The sequence below is a fragment of the Trachemys scripta genome, chromosome 7, assembly GCF_013100865.1.
Source record: "Trachemys scripta elegans isolate TJP31775 chromosome 7, CAS_Tse_1.0, whole genome shotgun sequence".
Classification (NCBI taxonomy): domain Eukaryota; kingdom Metazoa; phylum Chordata; order Testudines; family Emydidae; genus Trachemys; species Trachemys scripta.
The window spans coordinates 11,766,624-11,784,636 of NC_048304.1; the positions used below are offsets into that span (position 1 = coordinate 11,766,624).

At 40.2% G+C, this 18,013-nt stretch overlaps 1 protein-coding gene across 2 annotated transcripts in view; it reads right to left on the reverse strand.

Annotated features, from left to right (window-relative positions):
- LOC117880759 (contactin-3-like) overlaps positions 1-18,013 on the reverse strand; it is a 226,248-nt gene that overhangs the window by 7,754 nt on the left and 200,481 nt on the right. For both annotated transcript variants that reach the window (XM_034777204.1, XM_034777203.1), the window contains exons 12-18: positions 10,909-11,026; positions 9,487-9,645; positions 9,240-9,389; positions 7,730-7,800; positions 6,876-7,110; positions 6,563-6,678; positions 2,835-3,021 (exon numbers count right to left, since the gene is read on the reverse strand). In XM_034777204.1, coding sequence (XP_034633095.1) covers positions 2,835-3,021; positions 6,563-6,678; positions 6,876-7,110; positions 7,730-7,800; positions 9,240-9,389; positions 9,487-9,645; positions 10,909-11,026 — 1,036 coding nt within the window. The remainder of the gene's footprint in view (positions 1-2,834; positions 3,022-6,562; positions 6,679-6,875; positions 7,111-7,729; positions 7,801-9,239; positions 9,390-9,486; positions 9,646-10,908; positions 11,027-18,013) is intronic.

An 18,013-nucleotide genomic window follows, 5' to 3' on the forward strand; every position in this document is an offset into this window, starting at 1 on the left:
GAGAGCTGAGTGTTATAGCATATTTTAGTAGTTCTTACACACTGATATTAAGATTGGGTTTGAGAATTAATAAATCATTCTTTTAAACCCATAGCAAAATAGTAATATGACATCTGCAAAAAAGTGGAAAAATGCACAATAATTATGCATAAATCATAGGCCTCTACCTCTTGACTTACAGAAGTAACTCACAAGTATAGATGTGCAAATAATCAATTTTTTGGTTCAGTGGATGAACAAAAAAAAATTGGCTGAATTGGATCAAGAGAAACAATTAAAAAAATATCCACAGACATTTGAAAAGTAAAAAAAAATTATCACTTCAGATCAAATGAAATGTTTTGTTTGACTCAAAACAGAACATTCCATTTGATTTTTGAGGTTTTTAACCTTTTAAATGTTTCCAAAACAAAAATCAAAATATTTTGTTTCAGAAATGCCAATATGAAATGTTTTGATATTTCTCATTTTTTTTATTTGACCAAAACAATTTGCCAAAACTGACCCAAATGGATGAATTATTTCATGACCTGAAAGAACTGGAACCTGCATTTTGTGTGCACACACAAAAAAATTGCATGTCAAATTTTGCCCAACTCTAAGCATGTGAATAATTCCACTGACTTCACTGGGACCACTGATATACTTAAAGTTAGTTACATGCTTAAGTACCTTGCTGAATTAGGCTTTCAGTGCAGAACATATGTTCTAATGAATTTTATATATATATTGCAAGTACTCCTAAATGTTAAATTGTTTTAGCATATGGTTTATCATATGAAGACTTGCACAGTTGTTTATCTGAGCTTTTGCCTAATTCAAGGTTTTTAAGGCAGAACAGTAATTCTTGATTTTTGGTTTAAAAATATTAATTTGCATAAAGATAAAGGCACAATGTAATGTTTAAACCTAAAATATGCTGCAAAATATTCTGTCAAATATTTGGGATAAACAGAATATAACTTATTGAAAAAATTCAAAGCCCTTTTTTTCTGAAGAAAAATTTATTCTCCCCAAAACAGTTAACATACCACAGCCAGTGTTTGGAATGCGATAGTTTCAGTCCACCATTCCACTGACTTCTCTCCTATGCAATTAACTAAAAAGTTCTCTTGCACAATGGCCTTGACTTAACCCAACCTCTATAAGCTGAATTCACAGTGTACTAGCTTTATATTAAATTTATAATTAATAGAACTATAGTCATTTGAAAATGATCTTTGCCTCTCCAATGATGACGACAGTAACATGATAACCTAAATGGGAGTATTCTGCTGCAGGAGATATTACAATAACTGGCTCCTTCTTGCTTCATTTCAGGATCTTCTTTACCAGTTGCCAAACCTATGCAGAAACTTATATTTGCATCTCTCTACACCACATCAAGAAGTTTCAATTAAGAGAGAGCATCTAATCATTATAGACCAACTGTGAGATAATTGACCATGATGGGAATTATGAGTCCCATGCTGAACTGAAGCCTATTAAAAATGAAATGTGACTGGTTGACTTTCCCTCAGAGAGTTCTAATTAGGTTTATTCCTGTCATGGTGACACAAAATGAATTTTACCATTAGATTTATGGGAATTAAAATAGGGGAGTTGCTCTGATGGATCAATATATTGCACCTCTGCTTTTAGTTCTGCCTGATGGGATTGAAAACAATGAAGCTATTAGGGCAAGTTTTAACAGCCTTTGCTAGGAGGTCACCTTCAGTGATACTCTTACAAGGTTAAAACAAATGTGGTGATACTCTCTTAGAAATATGAAAATGTGCATAATATTTAACAGGGGGAAACACTGTTTCCAAGGTGGTTGATACAGAACCTGCAATGGAAACAATTTAGTATGGCTTACAGCAGTGTTTTTCAACTGGTGCTTTCAGACCCCCCAGCCTCATGGTGAGTGTGATGAGAAGCAATCACTGGGGCTGTGAGGCAAATTTTGTAACAATCTAATGCAAAGAAAATCTTGCTTTCCCCCCTCTCTGAACACCCTTACCCATGCAAATCAGGTTTTCTGTCAACCTCTCAAAACACTCCCACAAATACATTTATATAGGCTTAGCACTGAAACACTATTTTTTTTACTCTTACTTTTATAAGATATGAAGGACGGGGGTGGGGGGTGTATTTGGCCCTTTATTCAGATTTACTTGTGGATTTAGGTTAGTTAAAAAGCAGTGCTTCAAAATTTATGGCATTTATTCTGAACTGTGTATAAACATCATACGCAAAATATTTCCTGTGCTGTGGAAATTATCACAGCCTTTCTGAGTATTTGTGTGTTCTCCGGAGTTAAATCTTGCTTTGGTAGTAAAGTGGTGTCTTGTAAGTAATCTGGGCAAGAGAACACAAAAGTCAACATAAGTGATTGTTTTACATGAACTGCAGTCCACCTCCAAAGTCAGGTTCTAGAGAACTTATATTATAAAGCCATGAAATATTCAGTGAGTCACTTGGTTCCATATAGCAGAAGATTGTTTTTCAACATCATAAAATCAAACCTGACTTTTGAAAATTCTTCGTCAGTAAGAAGAATTTAGTAGTCCAGATTCACAAACGTTTGGAAATCAGTGGTGGTGACTTTCAGCTAGTCGGGTCCATGAACATGTTTGATTTTTGCATAACCATGATCATGAACAACATCCACAGAAGTGGGTGTTGGCTCTGGGCTTGAATTTGAAAAAGTGTGAGGGTTCTATTTTATATGAAAGTCTGGTTCATTTGTTCCTCTCATCATTCCCAATAATGCACACGTTCTCCCTTTTGCCTGCAAGTGATGAAAACCCATGATGGCCCTCCCCTCATTTATTTAGACTGATGATACCCACGTGTCTTTTTTGTGGTGGCATTGACGGTGGCACTAAAGGGTCCTGACCCAGCACTGTTATATGCCCGGACAGCTGTGTAATATGCTAAGTTGCTCTTCAAGCCTGTTATTCTTACTGATGTCTTATTCCCTGTAGCTTTTACTCTATTTGAAGATTCTTCTTTTCCACCATTATTCCAGTACGTGACCTATGATACAAAACACAACGAGTTAAAATGTTTTCATGACAAAATGTTCATACGCAGTATTATCTCTGATTCCTGTAAGTGCTTTTTTCTCTCTTGAAAATGGTGGAATTACCTTAAAGTTTCAGAAATAATACATATCCTATGAAATTACCATCCCTACTGCCTATCTGGCTTTACTTTTCATACTAATATTTCTTTCTTAGTGTAATAAGAAGAACAGGAGTACTTGTGGCACCTTAGAGACTAACAAATTTATTAGAGCATAAGCTTTCGTGGACTACAGTATGCTCTAATAAATTTGTTACTCTCTAAGGTGCCACAAGTACTCCTGTTCTTCTTATTGCGGATACAGACTAACACGGCTGCTACTCTGAAACCTTTCTTAGTGCAGTTATAGGAAAAAAGGGAAACTAAAATGTTAGAGACTATTTGAATGAAAATAATGACAAAGGAAAAGCATTAGTTCATCATTACATTCTCTGCCCTGTGCTGATTGGCTGTTTGCTTCAACCCTCTCTCTCCCTTACAGCCTCTTCACCTCAACTTCCCGCCATACGTGCCCCTCTCATCCTTGTCTTCCTGCCCTGTCTCCCTAACCTTCCTTTCTCTTCAATGTCACCTCTCCCCTCACTTTTCTTTCCATGTAGCTGATACGCTCTTAACTAGGCCCTCCACCCCCCAAAATCATAGAACTAACATGACGTTTGCTGCCAACATATCGTTCACACTGTTTGTGTGTTCTATCCCTTCTCCCACCCCGTGTCTGCCTCATCTATTTAGACTGTAAGCATTTCCAGGCAGGGGCTGTCTACTATTTGGTGTTTGTACACCACCTATCACAATGGGACCCCATTCTTGGTCCTTAGGCAGTATCGTAACAAACACGATTAACAATAATAAATAAACAATAATACAACACACACTAAACTCATTAGAACACTGTATCTTATAAAACAGTTCCCATGGAAATTAAAGCTGTCATTCAAAAAGTATCAGCTTGAGGCAGACAGAGAGATAGAGCCATGACTGCCATCACAGGGATCGCTATACAATAAACGCCCATTCTGGTGGGTTCTCAAAGATATTTGGAAAGAGACACCACACTTAGAGAGAGAGAAAAGAAAATTCTCTACTATATAGAACCTATACATTGGACATCAGTGACTCTAGCCTCTGTTTGCCAGAAACTGGGAATGGGCGACAGGGGATGGATCACTTGATGATTATCTGTTCTGTTCATTCCCTCTGGTACACCTGACATTGGCCACTGTTGGAAGGCAGGATACTGGGCTAGATGGACCCCCTCCCTTAGTTTATTTTCCAAGCTGAATAGCCCCAGTCTTCTTATCCTCTCCTCATATGGAAGCATTTCCATACCCTTAATCATTTTTGCTGCCCTTCTCTGTACCTTTTCCATTTCTAAAATATAATATTTGAGATGAGGTGACCAGAATTGCATGAAGTATTGAAGGCATGGGCGTTATGGCATTATGATATTTACTATCTTATTATCTAAATCTTTCCTAATAGCTCATAACATTCTGTTTGCTTTTTTGACTGCCGCTGCACATTCAGCGGATGTTTTCAGAGAACCATCCACAATGATGCCAAGATCTCTTTCTTGATTGGTAACAGCTAATTTAGTTGGGATTATATTTTCCAATGTGCACTACTTTGCATTTATCAACATTGAATTTCACCTGCCATTTTGTTGCCCTGTCACCCAGTTTTGTGAGATCTTTTTGTAGCTCTTCACAGTCTGCTTTACTGTAGAGTAATTTTGTATCATCTTCAAATTTGGCCACATCACTGTTTACTCCTTTTTCCAGATCATTTACGAACACGTTGAACAGCACTGGTCTCACTACAGATCCCTGAGGGACACCGCTATTTACCTCTTTCCATTCTGACTATTTATTCCAACCCTTTATTTCCTTTTCTTTAATCAGCTACTTAACCATGAGAGGACATTTCCTCTTATCCCATGACTACTTACTTTGCTTAAGAGCCTTTGTTGAGCGACCGTGTCAAAGGCTTTTTGAAAGTCCAAGTACGCTATATCCACTGGATCATCCATGTCCACATCTTTGTTGTCCCCCTCAAAGAATTCTAATAGATGGGTGAGGCATGATTTCCCTTTGAGAAAGCCATGTTGACTCTTCTCCAACAAATCGTGTTCACCTATGTGTCTGATAATTCTGTTCTTACTATAATTTCAACCTATTTTCCTGGGATTGAAGTTAGGTTTACTGGCCTACAATTGCCAGGATTGCCTCTACGGCCTTTTTAAAAAATTGGCATCACATTAGCTATCCTCTAGTCATCTGGTACAGAAGTTGATTTCAGTGATAGGTTACATACTATGGTTAGTGGATCTGCAATTTCATATTTGATTTCCTTCAGAACTCTTGGCTGAATACCATCTGGTCCTGGTGACTTATTACTTTTTAAAACCTCCTCTATCAGCACCTGAATCTGGGCCAGTTCCTCAGATTTGTCACCTAAAAAGAATAAGCTCAGGTGTGGGAATCTCCCTCACAACCCCCTCAGTGATAACCAATGCAAGAATTCATTTAGCTTCTCCACAATGGCCTTGTCTTCTTTGTGTGCGCCTTTAGCACCTTGATCATCCAGTGGCCCCACCGCTTGTTTGGCAGGCTTCCTGCTTTGGATGTACTTACATTTATTTTTGTTATTAGTTTTTGAGTCTTGCTAGTTGCTCTTCAAATTCTCCTTTGGCCTGGGTAATTATACTTTTACACTTGACTTGCAAGAGTTTACGCTCCTCTCTATTTTCCTCAGTAGGATCTGACTTTCAATTTTCAAAGAATTTCTTTTTGCCTCTAACCTTTTTGCCTCTTTTAGTCTGTTTAGCCATGGTGGCATTTTTTTGGTCCTCTTACTATTTTTTAAAATTTGGGGTATACATTTAATTTGAGCCTCTATTATGATGGTTTTAAAAAGGTTCCATTCAGCTTGCAGGCATTTCACTTGTGACTGTTCCTTTTAAGTTCTGTTTAACTAACTTCCTTATTTTTGGGTAGTTCCCCTTTCTAAAGTTAAATGCTATTGTAGTGGGCTTCTTTAGTTCCTACCACCACAAGGATGATACCTTTCATTACATTGTGGTCACTATTACCAAGTTTTTCAGCTATATACACCTCTTGGACCAGATCCTGTACTCCACTTAGGACTAAATCAGAATTGCTTTTCCCCTTGTGGGTTCCAGGACTAGCTGCTCCAAGTATTAGTCATTAATGGTGTCTACAAAATGTATGTCTGCATCCCACCCTGACCTAGTCCATATAGCTGAAATCCTCCCCCACCCCCCATTATTATTGAGTTTTCTATTTTTAGACCCTATTTAATCTTCCTGAGCATTGCACAATCACCATCCTGGTCAGGTGGTTGGTAATATATTCCTACTGCCATGTTCTTATTGTTATTTGAACATACTGCATGACTGCTAACTCACAAATAAATGATCAGGAAATAAAACATAATTATGGTCATGCTACCTTACTGGACGGTGCATAGTTACCTCATAACCCAGTAACCGTCCACTACTCATTTTCCAAGGAATGGCATTCCAGGAAACTTCAATTACTGAAGATGACAAGCTTTTTGCAGAGACACCAGAAGGTGCTATTGTAGGCTCTGTATTTGGAAATAAAAAGAGAACAATAGTAAACAGGAATGGTAAATGGTAAAGAGGAAAATAAAAATGTCAGCATGGCTTTTAATTGAAAATGGCCTCAGTGATATCTGCTAAGCAAATATTCATTCAGCTGTTGTAATATTATCATATCAAACAGGCATTAAAAAACCATTCAAGAGATGATTCAAACGCATACCCTCTTCAGCAGAAAAGACTGTGGTTACTGGGCTAAATGGCCCTTCTCCTTTGTTATTATATACACCAACTTTGACTTCATACGGTGAAAATGGCAGGATGCTTTCATTTCTAAAGACATATCTTGGTGTATCAGGAGACGTGACTACAGTCTGTATCCATGTCGTAAGGCCAAGAGGTCGGAAAGCAACAACATATCCAAATCCTTCACCATTTTGTAATTCTTCAGGAACAGGCTGTGCAAAAACAAGGATACAAGTTCATGGGTTATGTACGGTATATTAAAGTGTGCTCCCCTGAGGCTACCTCACGATTTGTACAGGAAGATTGCCTTTAACAACAGAATAAATTGTTAGGAACGTTGCTTGTTTTTCACTAAGTAAATTGGATTGACAGACACTGATTAAATATTTTTTTAAATGTTGGTCACATTTTATAAACAATTTATAAATAAAACCCTTAATATAAAGTGTTACCAAACTGTTTTCTTTACTCCTATGTCCAAAACTAGCAGAATCAAGGAGAAACTCCACAGTGCCACTGGGAGTGGACAAAATTAAAGGCATAACTCTTCTGCTTGACTCTTCAACAATGTTTCTACACTTCTCTTAACATTTGTGCTAAGCCAGGAGCAATCTCAGGCATGTCAACTATATTTTCTGTTGATTCTGTTCTAGGACAGTAACTAATGGAAGTGAAAGCGGGAAGGAAATATGCATAGCTCACATTATAGAATGTTAGCACACTCATATGTCCTAGATGAGATGCTGCTGAATGCAAGGGGTTTGATCTCTGAGTGGGAATTTGAATGAAAAGAATTATTCTTGGAAGATTATCTCTTGCCAGAAAACTTACATCCCATGTTATGACCAGTTCAGATCTGCTGCCTCCTCCCCCACTTACTTCAGATGGGGGTATTTCAGGAACTGTGAAGAAGAAACACATAGTTTAGTAAACATATAGATACATACTAAACAGATGACTTTGTATGACACTAATCTATGCTTTGAAGGGAACTCAGAGTTTTACTCAATTTGTTGCTTGAAACAGGGCAGTTGTTTCTACACTGTTGTGTGGGCCCAATCCTTGGAAGCACCAAGCACTTCCTGCACTCATTTTGCTTGTGCACTTGCTGTGCTTGGCACAGAACTTACAGGAGGAACTCACTGATTTGCAGGATTGCACCCTGGTTTAAAATTTAAGAGCCCCCGAACAACTTGAGACATGCTGTGTCATGCTGGGTACGCTACACAGATCACTTGTGCAATGCTCTTACTCAGTGTAACTACCACCTTATTGGAATTCATCAATATATTCTCTTGGGACACATGTCTTATATGTACCAGGTGCACCAAGATCAAAAGAGGAGAAGAAAAGCAAAAGTGGCAAAACTAACCAAACTAACTTGATCTATGAATGAAAAAAAAATAACAATCTATACCTAACCTCAGGATAAACAAATTAGCAGTAACCTTGCCAGCATGACAGCATTAGATTTTAATGAGAAAGATGATTATTGAATAATTCCCTCCCGTGTCCTGAGCAGAAAAATATTACTGTTAGATAATCATACATGCATACTTTATGCTCCAACTCTTTGTATACTCTATAAACCTTTATGATGCTGATTACAAAGAAAATCCCAATCTTCACTTATACTCAAGTCCCCTTGTGTTTCTCAAGCATTAAAAACAGGGCTTGTTCAATAGAGTAATTTTCTAGCCCTGTGCTTTGCCTTTTTTTTTTTAAAGAGTCCTTTAATACTTCAGTGCTTCAGAGAAAATGCAACTATTTAGTGACCTTCTCTAGTAATTCCATCCTGTAGTGATTAAAATTGGTTTTCCTTATCTTAGCATGTGAGCACTAGAGTGTGTGCTTCGTTATCCATCACCTATGAGCGTTCAATAGCACTAATGGCAGAACATTAAATGTGTGAGGAAGGCAGCGCTCCCATGTCGTACTATGAAAACAACTTGTTACTGTCTAGTACAAATGATGCTTTCTTCTGGTTGAACTAAGTGCAAATGTGAAGCAATCCCATGTTGAAACTTGCACTGTTGTCCGCCTTTATTTAATGAAATAAAGAAATCCCCTCTACATCCATTGAAATCTGTAGCCTCTACATAGCTGACTGAACACAATGAGATCTCAGCATGCTGTAGCATGTATTGGGATGTTTTGTTGATGATAGCAGTGGAGCAAGGCCACTCATCTAGCTGCATGGAAAAATCACAAACAAATTAGGTCTGGTGCCTTTATATTGGACCGTAGTTCAAAACTGGTATGAAAAGGATCAGAGGTCTGAATGCTGTTCTGTAGCCAAGGCATTTTAATTATAAACAAACAAATAGAAAAACCCACTAACCTGCCTCTTCAGTTCTTACTTTTTCTGAGGGTAAACTAGGTTCTCCACCTCCAATTTTGTTATTGGCAACGACACGAAATTCATATTCAACCCAAGGGTTTAAATCCACTACCGTGGCCGTGTAAGTGTTTCCATCGATGACATCAGGAACTATTCAATAAAATTGTGGGGCATTAGGAACTTCTCCCTCCCCTTAAACAACCATTTCAACTGGATATAGACACTGTAACAAGATTTCTTGTTTTACCTGTTGTGACTCTCTGCCAACCCACTGAAAATGGTGTTCTCGCCTGAATGGCGTAAGTAGTGACTGGGCTGTGATTATCTGCGCCCTCTTGCCAAGAGAGCTGAGCTGTGGTATCCGTGATTTCATCCACTTTCACGTGTTCAGGGGGGCCAGGGGAGCCTAATGCAATCAGAAAGCAGACTGAGAAGTTGGTGGTATGTTGTGAAGGTAGCAAAACCCACAAATACAGCCCCAACTGATTCCTATTTTACCAGCACTGTGGGGGGAATAAAACAATTTAGCTTGCAATAAAAATACCAGTTTTCACATTTCCTGAACTTCTGTCTGGTATTTTATAGCTGTGAAAACCAAGTTCTGAAATGGTAATTCCAAAACTATAACACAGATGATAGGTTCTTTCAGGGACTTTTGTTCAGCAGGATTCCTCTACCTTTCCAAAAGCAATGTCTTTTCCTTTAGTCTTTGATGTCCTCCTTTAATTTACTAATACGGTTCTGCAGTCCTCCAATTTGTTATCTAAAGCTGTTTTCTGTATGATGCACTGCAGTAATTTTTCAGCACAACATCAGATCAGCACCCTGGACAGCAATTCACTCAGGCAAGCTTCCTGCAGCATGCTGGAAAATCCTGATTCTGTGAGACCCTGCAAAAAATGCTGCTTTTGCCTCACACACAACAGGAGAGGAAATTATTATTATGGTGGTAGCACTTCAGAGCCCTAGTCATGGACCATTGTGCTAGGCGATGCACAAACAGAAGATGAAAACTGGCCTTGCCCCAGGGATGGTGGTAGTGATGAAATGCTCAACAGTTCAGCCACCACTGTAAAATGTCAAGAGCATTTTAAAATACACTGAATGAATGTAGATTTTGGAATTTTCATCACTGTATTATAGCTGTTTTTCTTGCAATAAGTTCAGCTGGCTAATCAATAATGAGAGTTTATTTGGAGCTACAGTTTAATCTCTAACAGCTAAAATAAATCTTGAGTGAAAATAAATACCATCAGACTCCATAATTTGGACTATCTCAGGAGTGGCAGGTGTATGAGGGGGCCACAATTGCCTATCTGCTCCTTTGGTGGAGGTCATTCACAATTGCATTTCTACTAGCAGCAAGTGTCTACACCCCTGCCCTCCCCCCACTAGCTAAACTAGCCATGAGAACAGGTGTGAAGCCAGTGCTCCTTCCACTGCCTGCTCCTCCAGATTCCAAGGAGAGTGTAAGTGGGCATGCAGGGCCCAAGCAGGGCTGTGTGTACATGCACATGGCAGGCGGGGGGACTGGGGAGAGGAGAGAGTATTCATACTCTCCATTCCTCACTTACATGTGTGTATAGTTCAAGTGACAATCTTCTATGTTTCACAATGTCAGCTAGGAAAGTCATTAGAAAATAAGATCAGCAAAATAGCCAAAGTTTACCTCGTACTATCAGATCTGCTGCCGATGATACACTATCCACTTCTGTCTTTACCATGCAAACATATTTTCCACTGTGTTTCAGCTGGATGTTTCTAATCATTAAGTCTCCTGATGCACTCTGTTGAATACATAAATTTGTTATATATTTAGTTGTTAATAAAATGCAAGGTTCATGTTCTATTAACTAATAAACAAGCAGTCCAAAATGTCCAATGTTTCCAAAGTACAGCTGCTCTGTAAGGAGGAGAAAATGTGCTCACCACATGTTATAACTAATATGCTTCTGTTGACCTCTGACCTCCTGAACTGATTTTGGTAGGTCTGTATCTAACGAGCTTATCTAATTTATATGTTAAGAAATATTAAAAATGCCAATAAGGAAAGCAAGTAAAGCTGTAATGTAAATAGGGGGAAACAGAAAATTTATAAAAATATTTGTTACAGGCTCTGCAAAAGTATGAGGCCTACCTAGTTAGCCTACAGTTCTTGGCTTAGGGTTATATGACTTAGCAATATGTATCTTGTGATATACAAGTAATCCACAAAAGGTCTGTTTACGCTTGAAATAACAGATTTCTAGGGGATTTCTGGAATATGTACGCTTCAGGTTAACCACATTAATATGTTGGAAATATTAGCGAATGTCTTGACACAAATAGCTTATGTTAGCAATCAGAATGCCAATTATGGTTCCTTGGAATGACATATATGCAAAAAGGGGATGAAACTTAAGTCAAATACGGTCCTGGAATTGTAGGGTTGTAAGGTCAAGAATGGAAGTGTATGCTCAATCCCTAATTGGGACGTCAGGATGACAGGATTGTGGAAGCTTCAATGTCATCCACTTACAGTGGTTCTCCACTTACTTTTCCTTCCATCTTCTCTTCTGATACATCTGGTGGTCTCCATAAGGTTGTGAGTATGCACAATGCAGGGGGTTGTTTTGGTATACAGCATACTGCTGATTGTCCAAATAGCAGGGGGGACACTGCTTTTATTTGGATAATTGGGAGTTCAGACAATCGAGAAGACAGAAGCCATTGAGCAGTGGGGTGCCCTTTCCCGCAACCAGAGGCTCCTCCTCCTTCTTGCAGTCCTGCCCCACCAGAAGCCTAGACTCCCCTTCCTCGCCCTTTGCACCTGCAAGGATTGGGTGTCATCAGCCCTGCAACAGCAAAGTAAGCCCTCTGCAACTCCACTGTCACAGCCCTGCTCAGTCACTCCCATGATTTTACTTGTGATGCACTAACCTCATCTCCTCTAATACATTAATGTAGTTGCCTGACTCAAAGGACCTTTTATTAGTCACTTGTGGAGTTTGCATTCTAAATAGAAGGGTACACTCTTAAGCAGCCTCCTAGTATAGTCCAGATATAACAGACTTTTAGAAAAGGTAGCCATGTGAAATTGGTATGAAAAAATTCAGCTTCTTCTGTAGGTGTGTGAGTAAAATAGAATGTGACAATGCAAGATTGGATTGGTTTTAGAGAGTCAATTTTGCTGCCCCCACCCCCAATCAAACTGTTGTGTCCTTACATGAGATAAAATTGTAGGTGAGAATCACAACATTAATTTTTTTCCTTCTGCAGACTTTCCATGGTAGGTGTTCCATATTTAATGTCACATGAATACCTTTCTTTAAAAGGAGTTGTACATTTGTAACTCTTTGGCTGAATTCACACGATTTTAAGATTCCCTTGATGTTATTTTTGGTTTTTAACTGAGCATTTCATGCATAGTGTATTCTTCTTTCCTCAGACTGCACTGTATGCACTTGCTTTACATTGATTTCCTCCTGTGTGTGGAGAGGGTAGATGTGAGTCTTGACTGATAGCTGTAATTTCAAAATGCACCGGGAAGTGTTAGGTTTGCAACTTAACATTTATTTCTGCAGTACTGCTTTAGGGTTTGATCCTGCATTGGATACACTCTCTCTCTTTGTACAGCCACAGAGGAAGATTCTTCAGAAGAAGGGATATCCCCTCTTTCTAGCTGCTGAGTAACTCCTAAGGCATTTCATATCCCATCTTCCCAAGAGATGAGTCTCTAAGTCAGTTTCTAAACCAGGGGTTGGCAACCTACGGCAAGCGTGCCAAACACGGCACATGAGCTGATTTTGAGTGGCGCGCAGCTCCCCTGACGCGGTCCCGGCTCCCAGCCCCACTCAGCCCCCCCACCCATCGCTCTCCCCTGCAGGGGCAGGAGGCAGAAGCTTGGTTCTGCAGCAGCCAAGCTTCCCCCCTCCCCCTCTTCTTCCCCCAGCGGTGCTTTCCTGCCCCTCCCCCTCTCCTTCCCTGCGCCAATCAGCTGATGGCCCTAGCGAGGGGGAGGGGGAAGAGCGGCAGGATGCACACAGCTCCATACAGGAGGCAGAGAAAGGTAGGGACGGAGACAGAGGGAAGGGGGTGGAACAGGGCATACCCCTTCCAGCCCCCTGCCATGAGCCTCTCAGGGGTTGGAAGGGGTATGTCCTGCACCTCCCACAAGCCGAGCACCCCAGCCTTCTGCCCTGCACCCCCCACACCCTCCAGCCCTCTGCTCTGAACCCCTGACACCCCAACACACACCCAGCCTTCTGCCCTGCACCCCCACAGCTCCATCCCTCTGCCCTGAACCCCAACACACACTCCCACACACCGCCAGCCCTCTGCCTTGAACCCCCCATACCCCAACACACACCCAGCCTTCTACCCTGCACCCCTCACAGTCCCCAGTCCTCTGACCCAATCCCTGAACTCCCCCCACACACCCCAGCCTTCTGCCCTGAACCCCCTCCCCCAGCCCTCTGCCCTGACCCCTAAAACACCCACCCCCTGGTCTGGGGTCCCGGCTGCAGGCCCTACTCAGTCTGCTGCCCACGTAGGTGAACAGAACCCCAGGCTGGCAGCGAGCTGAGCAGGCTGGTTGCATAAGATCAGCATTTTAATTTAATTTTAAATGATGCTTCTTAAACATTTTGAAAACCTTTTAGTTATATAATATAGACTTATAGAAAGAGACCTTCTAAAATGTTAAAATGTATTACCGGCACACGAAACCTTAAATTAGAATGAATAAATGAAGACTCGGCACACCACTTCTGAAAGGTTGCCTACCCCTGTTCTAAACTCAGCTATACTGGGGTAAAACTGGGGTCAAACTGACTCCAAAGGAACTATGCTAGATTTACACTCATGGAGCCAAAATCAGAACCTGGTCCCCCTGACTCAGCCTGATTATAGCCTGGAAATCCTGCCACTCACAGAAGAATTTTAAACAAGCCATCTTGTTGGATGGATCATTTAGTTGGTAGAAAGGTTCACTACTTGAGGCCCTCTATTCAAGGGTTATTACAGGAGAGGCAGCATTGTCTAGAGAGGTCATGTAGTCTACTGGACAGGACACTGGACTGGGAGTCATAATTATGGTGCTGCTTCTGATCTTCTGAGTGACTCTGGGCAAGTCATACACTTGACGAGGTGTGGGAGAAAGGAGAAGCGACACTGCTTTGGATGATTGCTGTTTTATAACCCTTATTGCACTTATAAAAGTATGCCAAAGTCATTCAGAAATGTACGTGGGCACTCTTTGCTAAGGGTTTCTTTGAGACTGCAATCTGAATGAATAAACATTGAAACTCTTTGGGGTGTTTGTTTTATGTTCACAACCATTAGCACTTGTATTTTGATCCTAATGTTTCAAGGATCATTTGTTTCCAGAGAGACTGCCCATTATTAAAATACAAGGCTCTAAAATAAATTTTACATAAACTTGCAATATTGTTACCGGCTTGTCTCTCAGACATTATTCCTGCTTCATTCAAGTCAAAAGAAATTTCACTGCTGACTTGAATGAGAGCAAAATCAAGCTTTTACTTTTGATTTTTTTAAGTGCTGGTCCCAGCAATACTACCCACAACCTCTTTGTGTAACACAACCTAAAAGCATGTTTTTAACAGCTCTCCTTACTGTATAGGAATAAATAAATGTAATGTTATGTTCACTAATACAATGCAGATGTAAATAATTACAGGAAAAGAATTTACAAGACAATGCTAACACTGGCTGCAATACCCCACAATATACTGAGGGTATGTCTAAACTGCAAATCAGGACGCATGACTGCAATATGTATAGACATATCCAAGGTAGCTTTAACCTAGTCAGCTTGGGAACCAATAACAGTGAAGTGATGGCAACAAAAGGCTTCAAAATGGGCTGTATAAGCCCAACTGGGACCCTGCAGATGTACTTAGGTGGCTATCACTGAAGTGAATGTTGCTGTGACTTCACTGCTATTGGTACTTGACCTAGCTAGATTAAAGCTAATTTGTGTATCTCTACATGTGCTGTAATCACATCACCAATAGCAGATTAGACATACCCTAAGACTGAGCAATGCAAAGGCAACCTGGAGTACAGAAACTACCTGACGGGAAGTGCACATTCAGCACATATTCTCAACATTGCAATTTATCAGCACAAACTAATCTTGTACTAAGCCTTCTACCCATAAATTTACCCAGAGGATTGTCAAATAAAATAATGTTACTTTAAATAAAAGTCTGACTGCTCCTTGGATGACAAGTTAGAATGGGCTAAACCAAATCCCCTTTTTAGTTGCAGTAAACAATAGAGTGCTGTAGAATAAGTTCCAATATTTTTCATACATTACATCCCAAATAATATGGTGCTCTCAAAGTCCTGAAGTTTCACATAAATCATTCTGGGGTACCTTGAAAATACTTGGCCAATACTGCTGCAACATAGCTGGTGCTCTCTGCTGTCATTGATCATTAGAGAGTTCGCAACAGAGTAAGTTTCATTGGCATCTCTGGCCAGCACAATTAAATCTTTGCTAGTGTGGACAAGTTACGGTGATAGGAAGGTCACCTTCCCCGCTGCATACTACCTAACCTATGCAACACAAATTGGCAGCCCATACTATATGAGCACCTGAAACGGCATTGTGCTCCACAGAACTTACAAACTAAGGCCAGCGTGGAGTGAACCAACATGGTCAGTGTTAAAAGGAAATCCATGCTGCAGCTTTGCTCTGTGTATGTCTGCAAATGTGCATCTGTTCTTACTGCTACTGGATGGAGTTGGACTGAAAACATAAACTAAATCCATCCTTGCATTTCATTTTGCTGCCTGGAAGACAATTTCAACTGCTGCTGGATTGTCTGAACAGGTGATATCTGAAGCAGTTTACAGGCAATCTGTTCACAATTTCAAAAACTGCTTGATTTGTCGTGCTGCTCCTATGACTCATCTTTCTAACCAAAAAGAGACGTAAAACAATGTTATATCCTGGCATTTTGGGGGTCCATATGGAAGAGCTGTATGTTGCATAACAGGTGCTACCATAACATTTCTAAGAGCTGCTATATGTCAAAGATTGAAGGCATGCCACTTCCCTCAAGAATGTTCCAGGAACTCCCACTACATTATTGCTCATCTCAAAGAGAAAATATCAATTGAAAAGTTACTTTGCATTTGCTGCAGTTACTGCCAGCCACCACCAAAACTGGGGTCTCTAGTAAATTTTTCATACAGTGAATAAGAACATATGAATAGCCACACGGGGTCAGGCCAACGTCCATCTAGCCCAGCATCCTCTCTTCCAACAGTGGCTGGTGCCAGATCCTTCAGAGGGAATGAACAGAAGAGGGAAACTTACTGAATGATCATTCCCCTATGATCCAGTCCCAGATTCTGGTAGTCAGAGGTTTAGGGACACCCAGAGCATGGGGTTGCATCCCTGACCATCTTGGCTAACAGCCATTGATGGACCTATTTTTCATGAACTTATCTAACACTTTTTTGAATCCAGTTATAATTTTGGCCTTCATGACATCCCCAGCAATGAGTTCCACAGCTTAACTGTGTGTTGTGTGAGGAAGTGCTTCCTTATGTTTGATTTAAGCCTACTGCCTATTAATTTCCTTGGGTGACCCCTCGCTCTTGTGTCACGTGAAGGAGTAAATAATACTTCCTCATTCACTTTCTCCACGCCATTCATGGTTTCATAGCTCTCTATCATATCTAACATAGTCATATGTTTTCTAAATTGAAGAATCCCAGTCTTTTTAATCTGTCCTCCCACAAAAGGTATTCTATACCCTTAACCATTTTGTTGTGCTTCTCTGTACTTTTTCCAGTACTAATATATCTTTTTTTGAGATGGGCGACCAGAATGGCACGCGATATTCAAGATGTGGGTGTACCATGGATTTATATGGTGGCATTATGATATTTACTGTCCTATTATCTAAACCTTTCCTAATGGTGCCTAACATTGTTAGCTTTTTTGACTTCTGCTGCACATTGAACAGATGTTTTCAGAGAATGATTCACAACGACGCCAAGATCTTTCTTGAGTAGTAACAGCTAATTTACACCCATCATTCTGTATGTTTAGCCGGGCTTATGTTTTCCAGTGTGCATTATTTTGCATTTATCAACATTGAATTTCATCTGCCATTTTGTTTACCAGGCACCCAGTTGTGTGAGATCCCTTTGTAACTTCACACTCAACTTTGCACATAAACTATCTTGAGTAGTTTTGTACTATCTGAAATCTTTGCCATCTTACTGTATACCCCTTTTTCCAGATCATTTATGAACGTATTGAACAGCACTGGTCCCAGTACAGAAACCTGGGGGACACCGCTATTTATCTCTCTCTCCATTCTGAAAACTGACCATTTATTTCTACCCTTTGTTTCTTGTCTTTTAATCAGTTACTGATCCGTAAGAGGACCTTCCCTCTTATTCCATGACTGCCTACTTTGCTTACGAGCCTTTGGTGAGGGACCTTGCCAAAGGCTTTCTGAAAGTCCAAGTACACTATATCCACTGGATCAACATAGTCCATATGTTTGTTGGCCCCCTGAAAGAATTCTAACAAACTGGTGAGGCGTAAATTCTCTTTACAAAAGCCATGTTGACTCTTCCCCAACATATTGTGTTAATGTGTCTGATAATTCTGTTCTTTACTACACTTTCAATCAAGTTGTCTGATACTGAAGTTAAGCTTAGTGGCCTTAATTGCCAGGATTGCCTCTGTAGGCTTTTTTAAAGCTTGGTGTTACATTAGCTACCCTCTAGTCATCTGGTTCAGT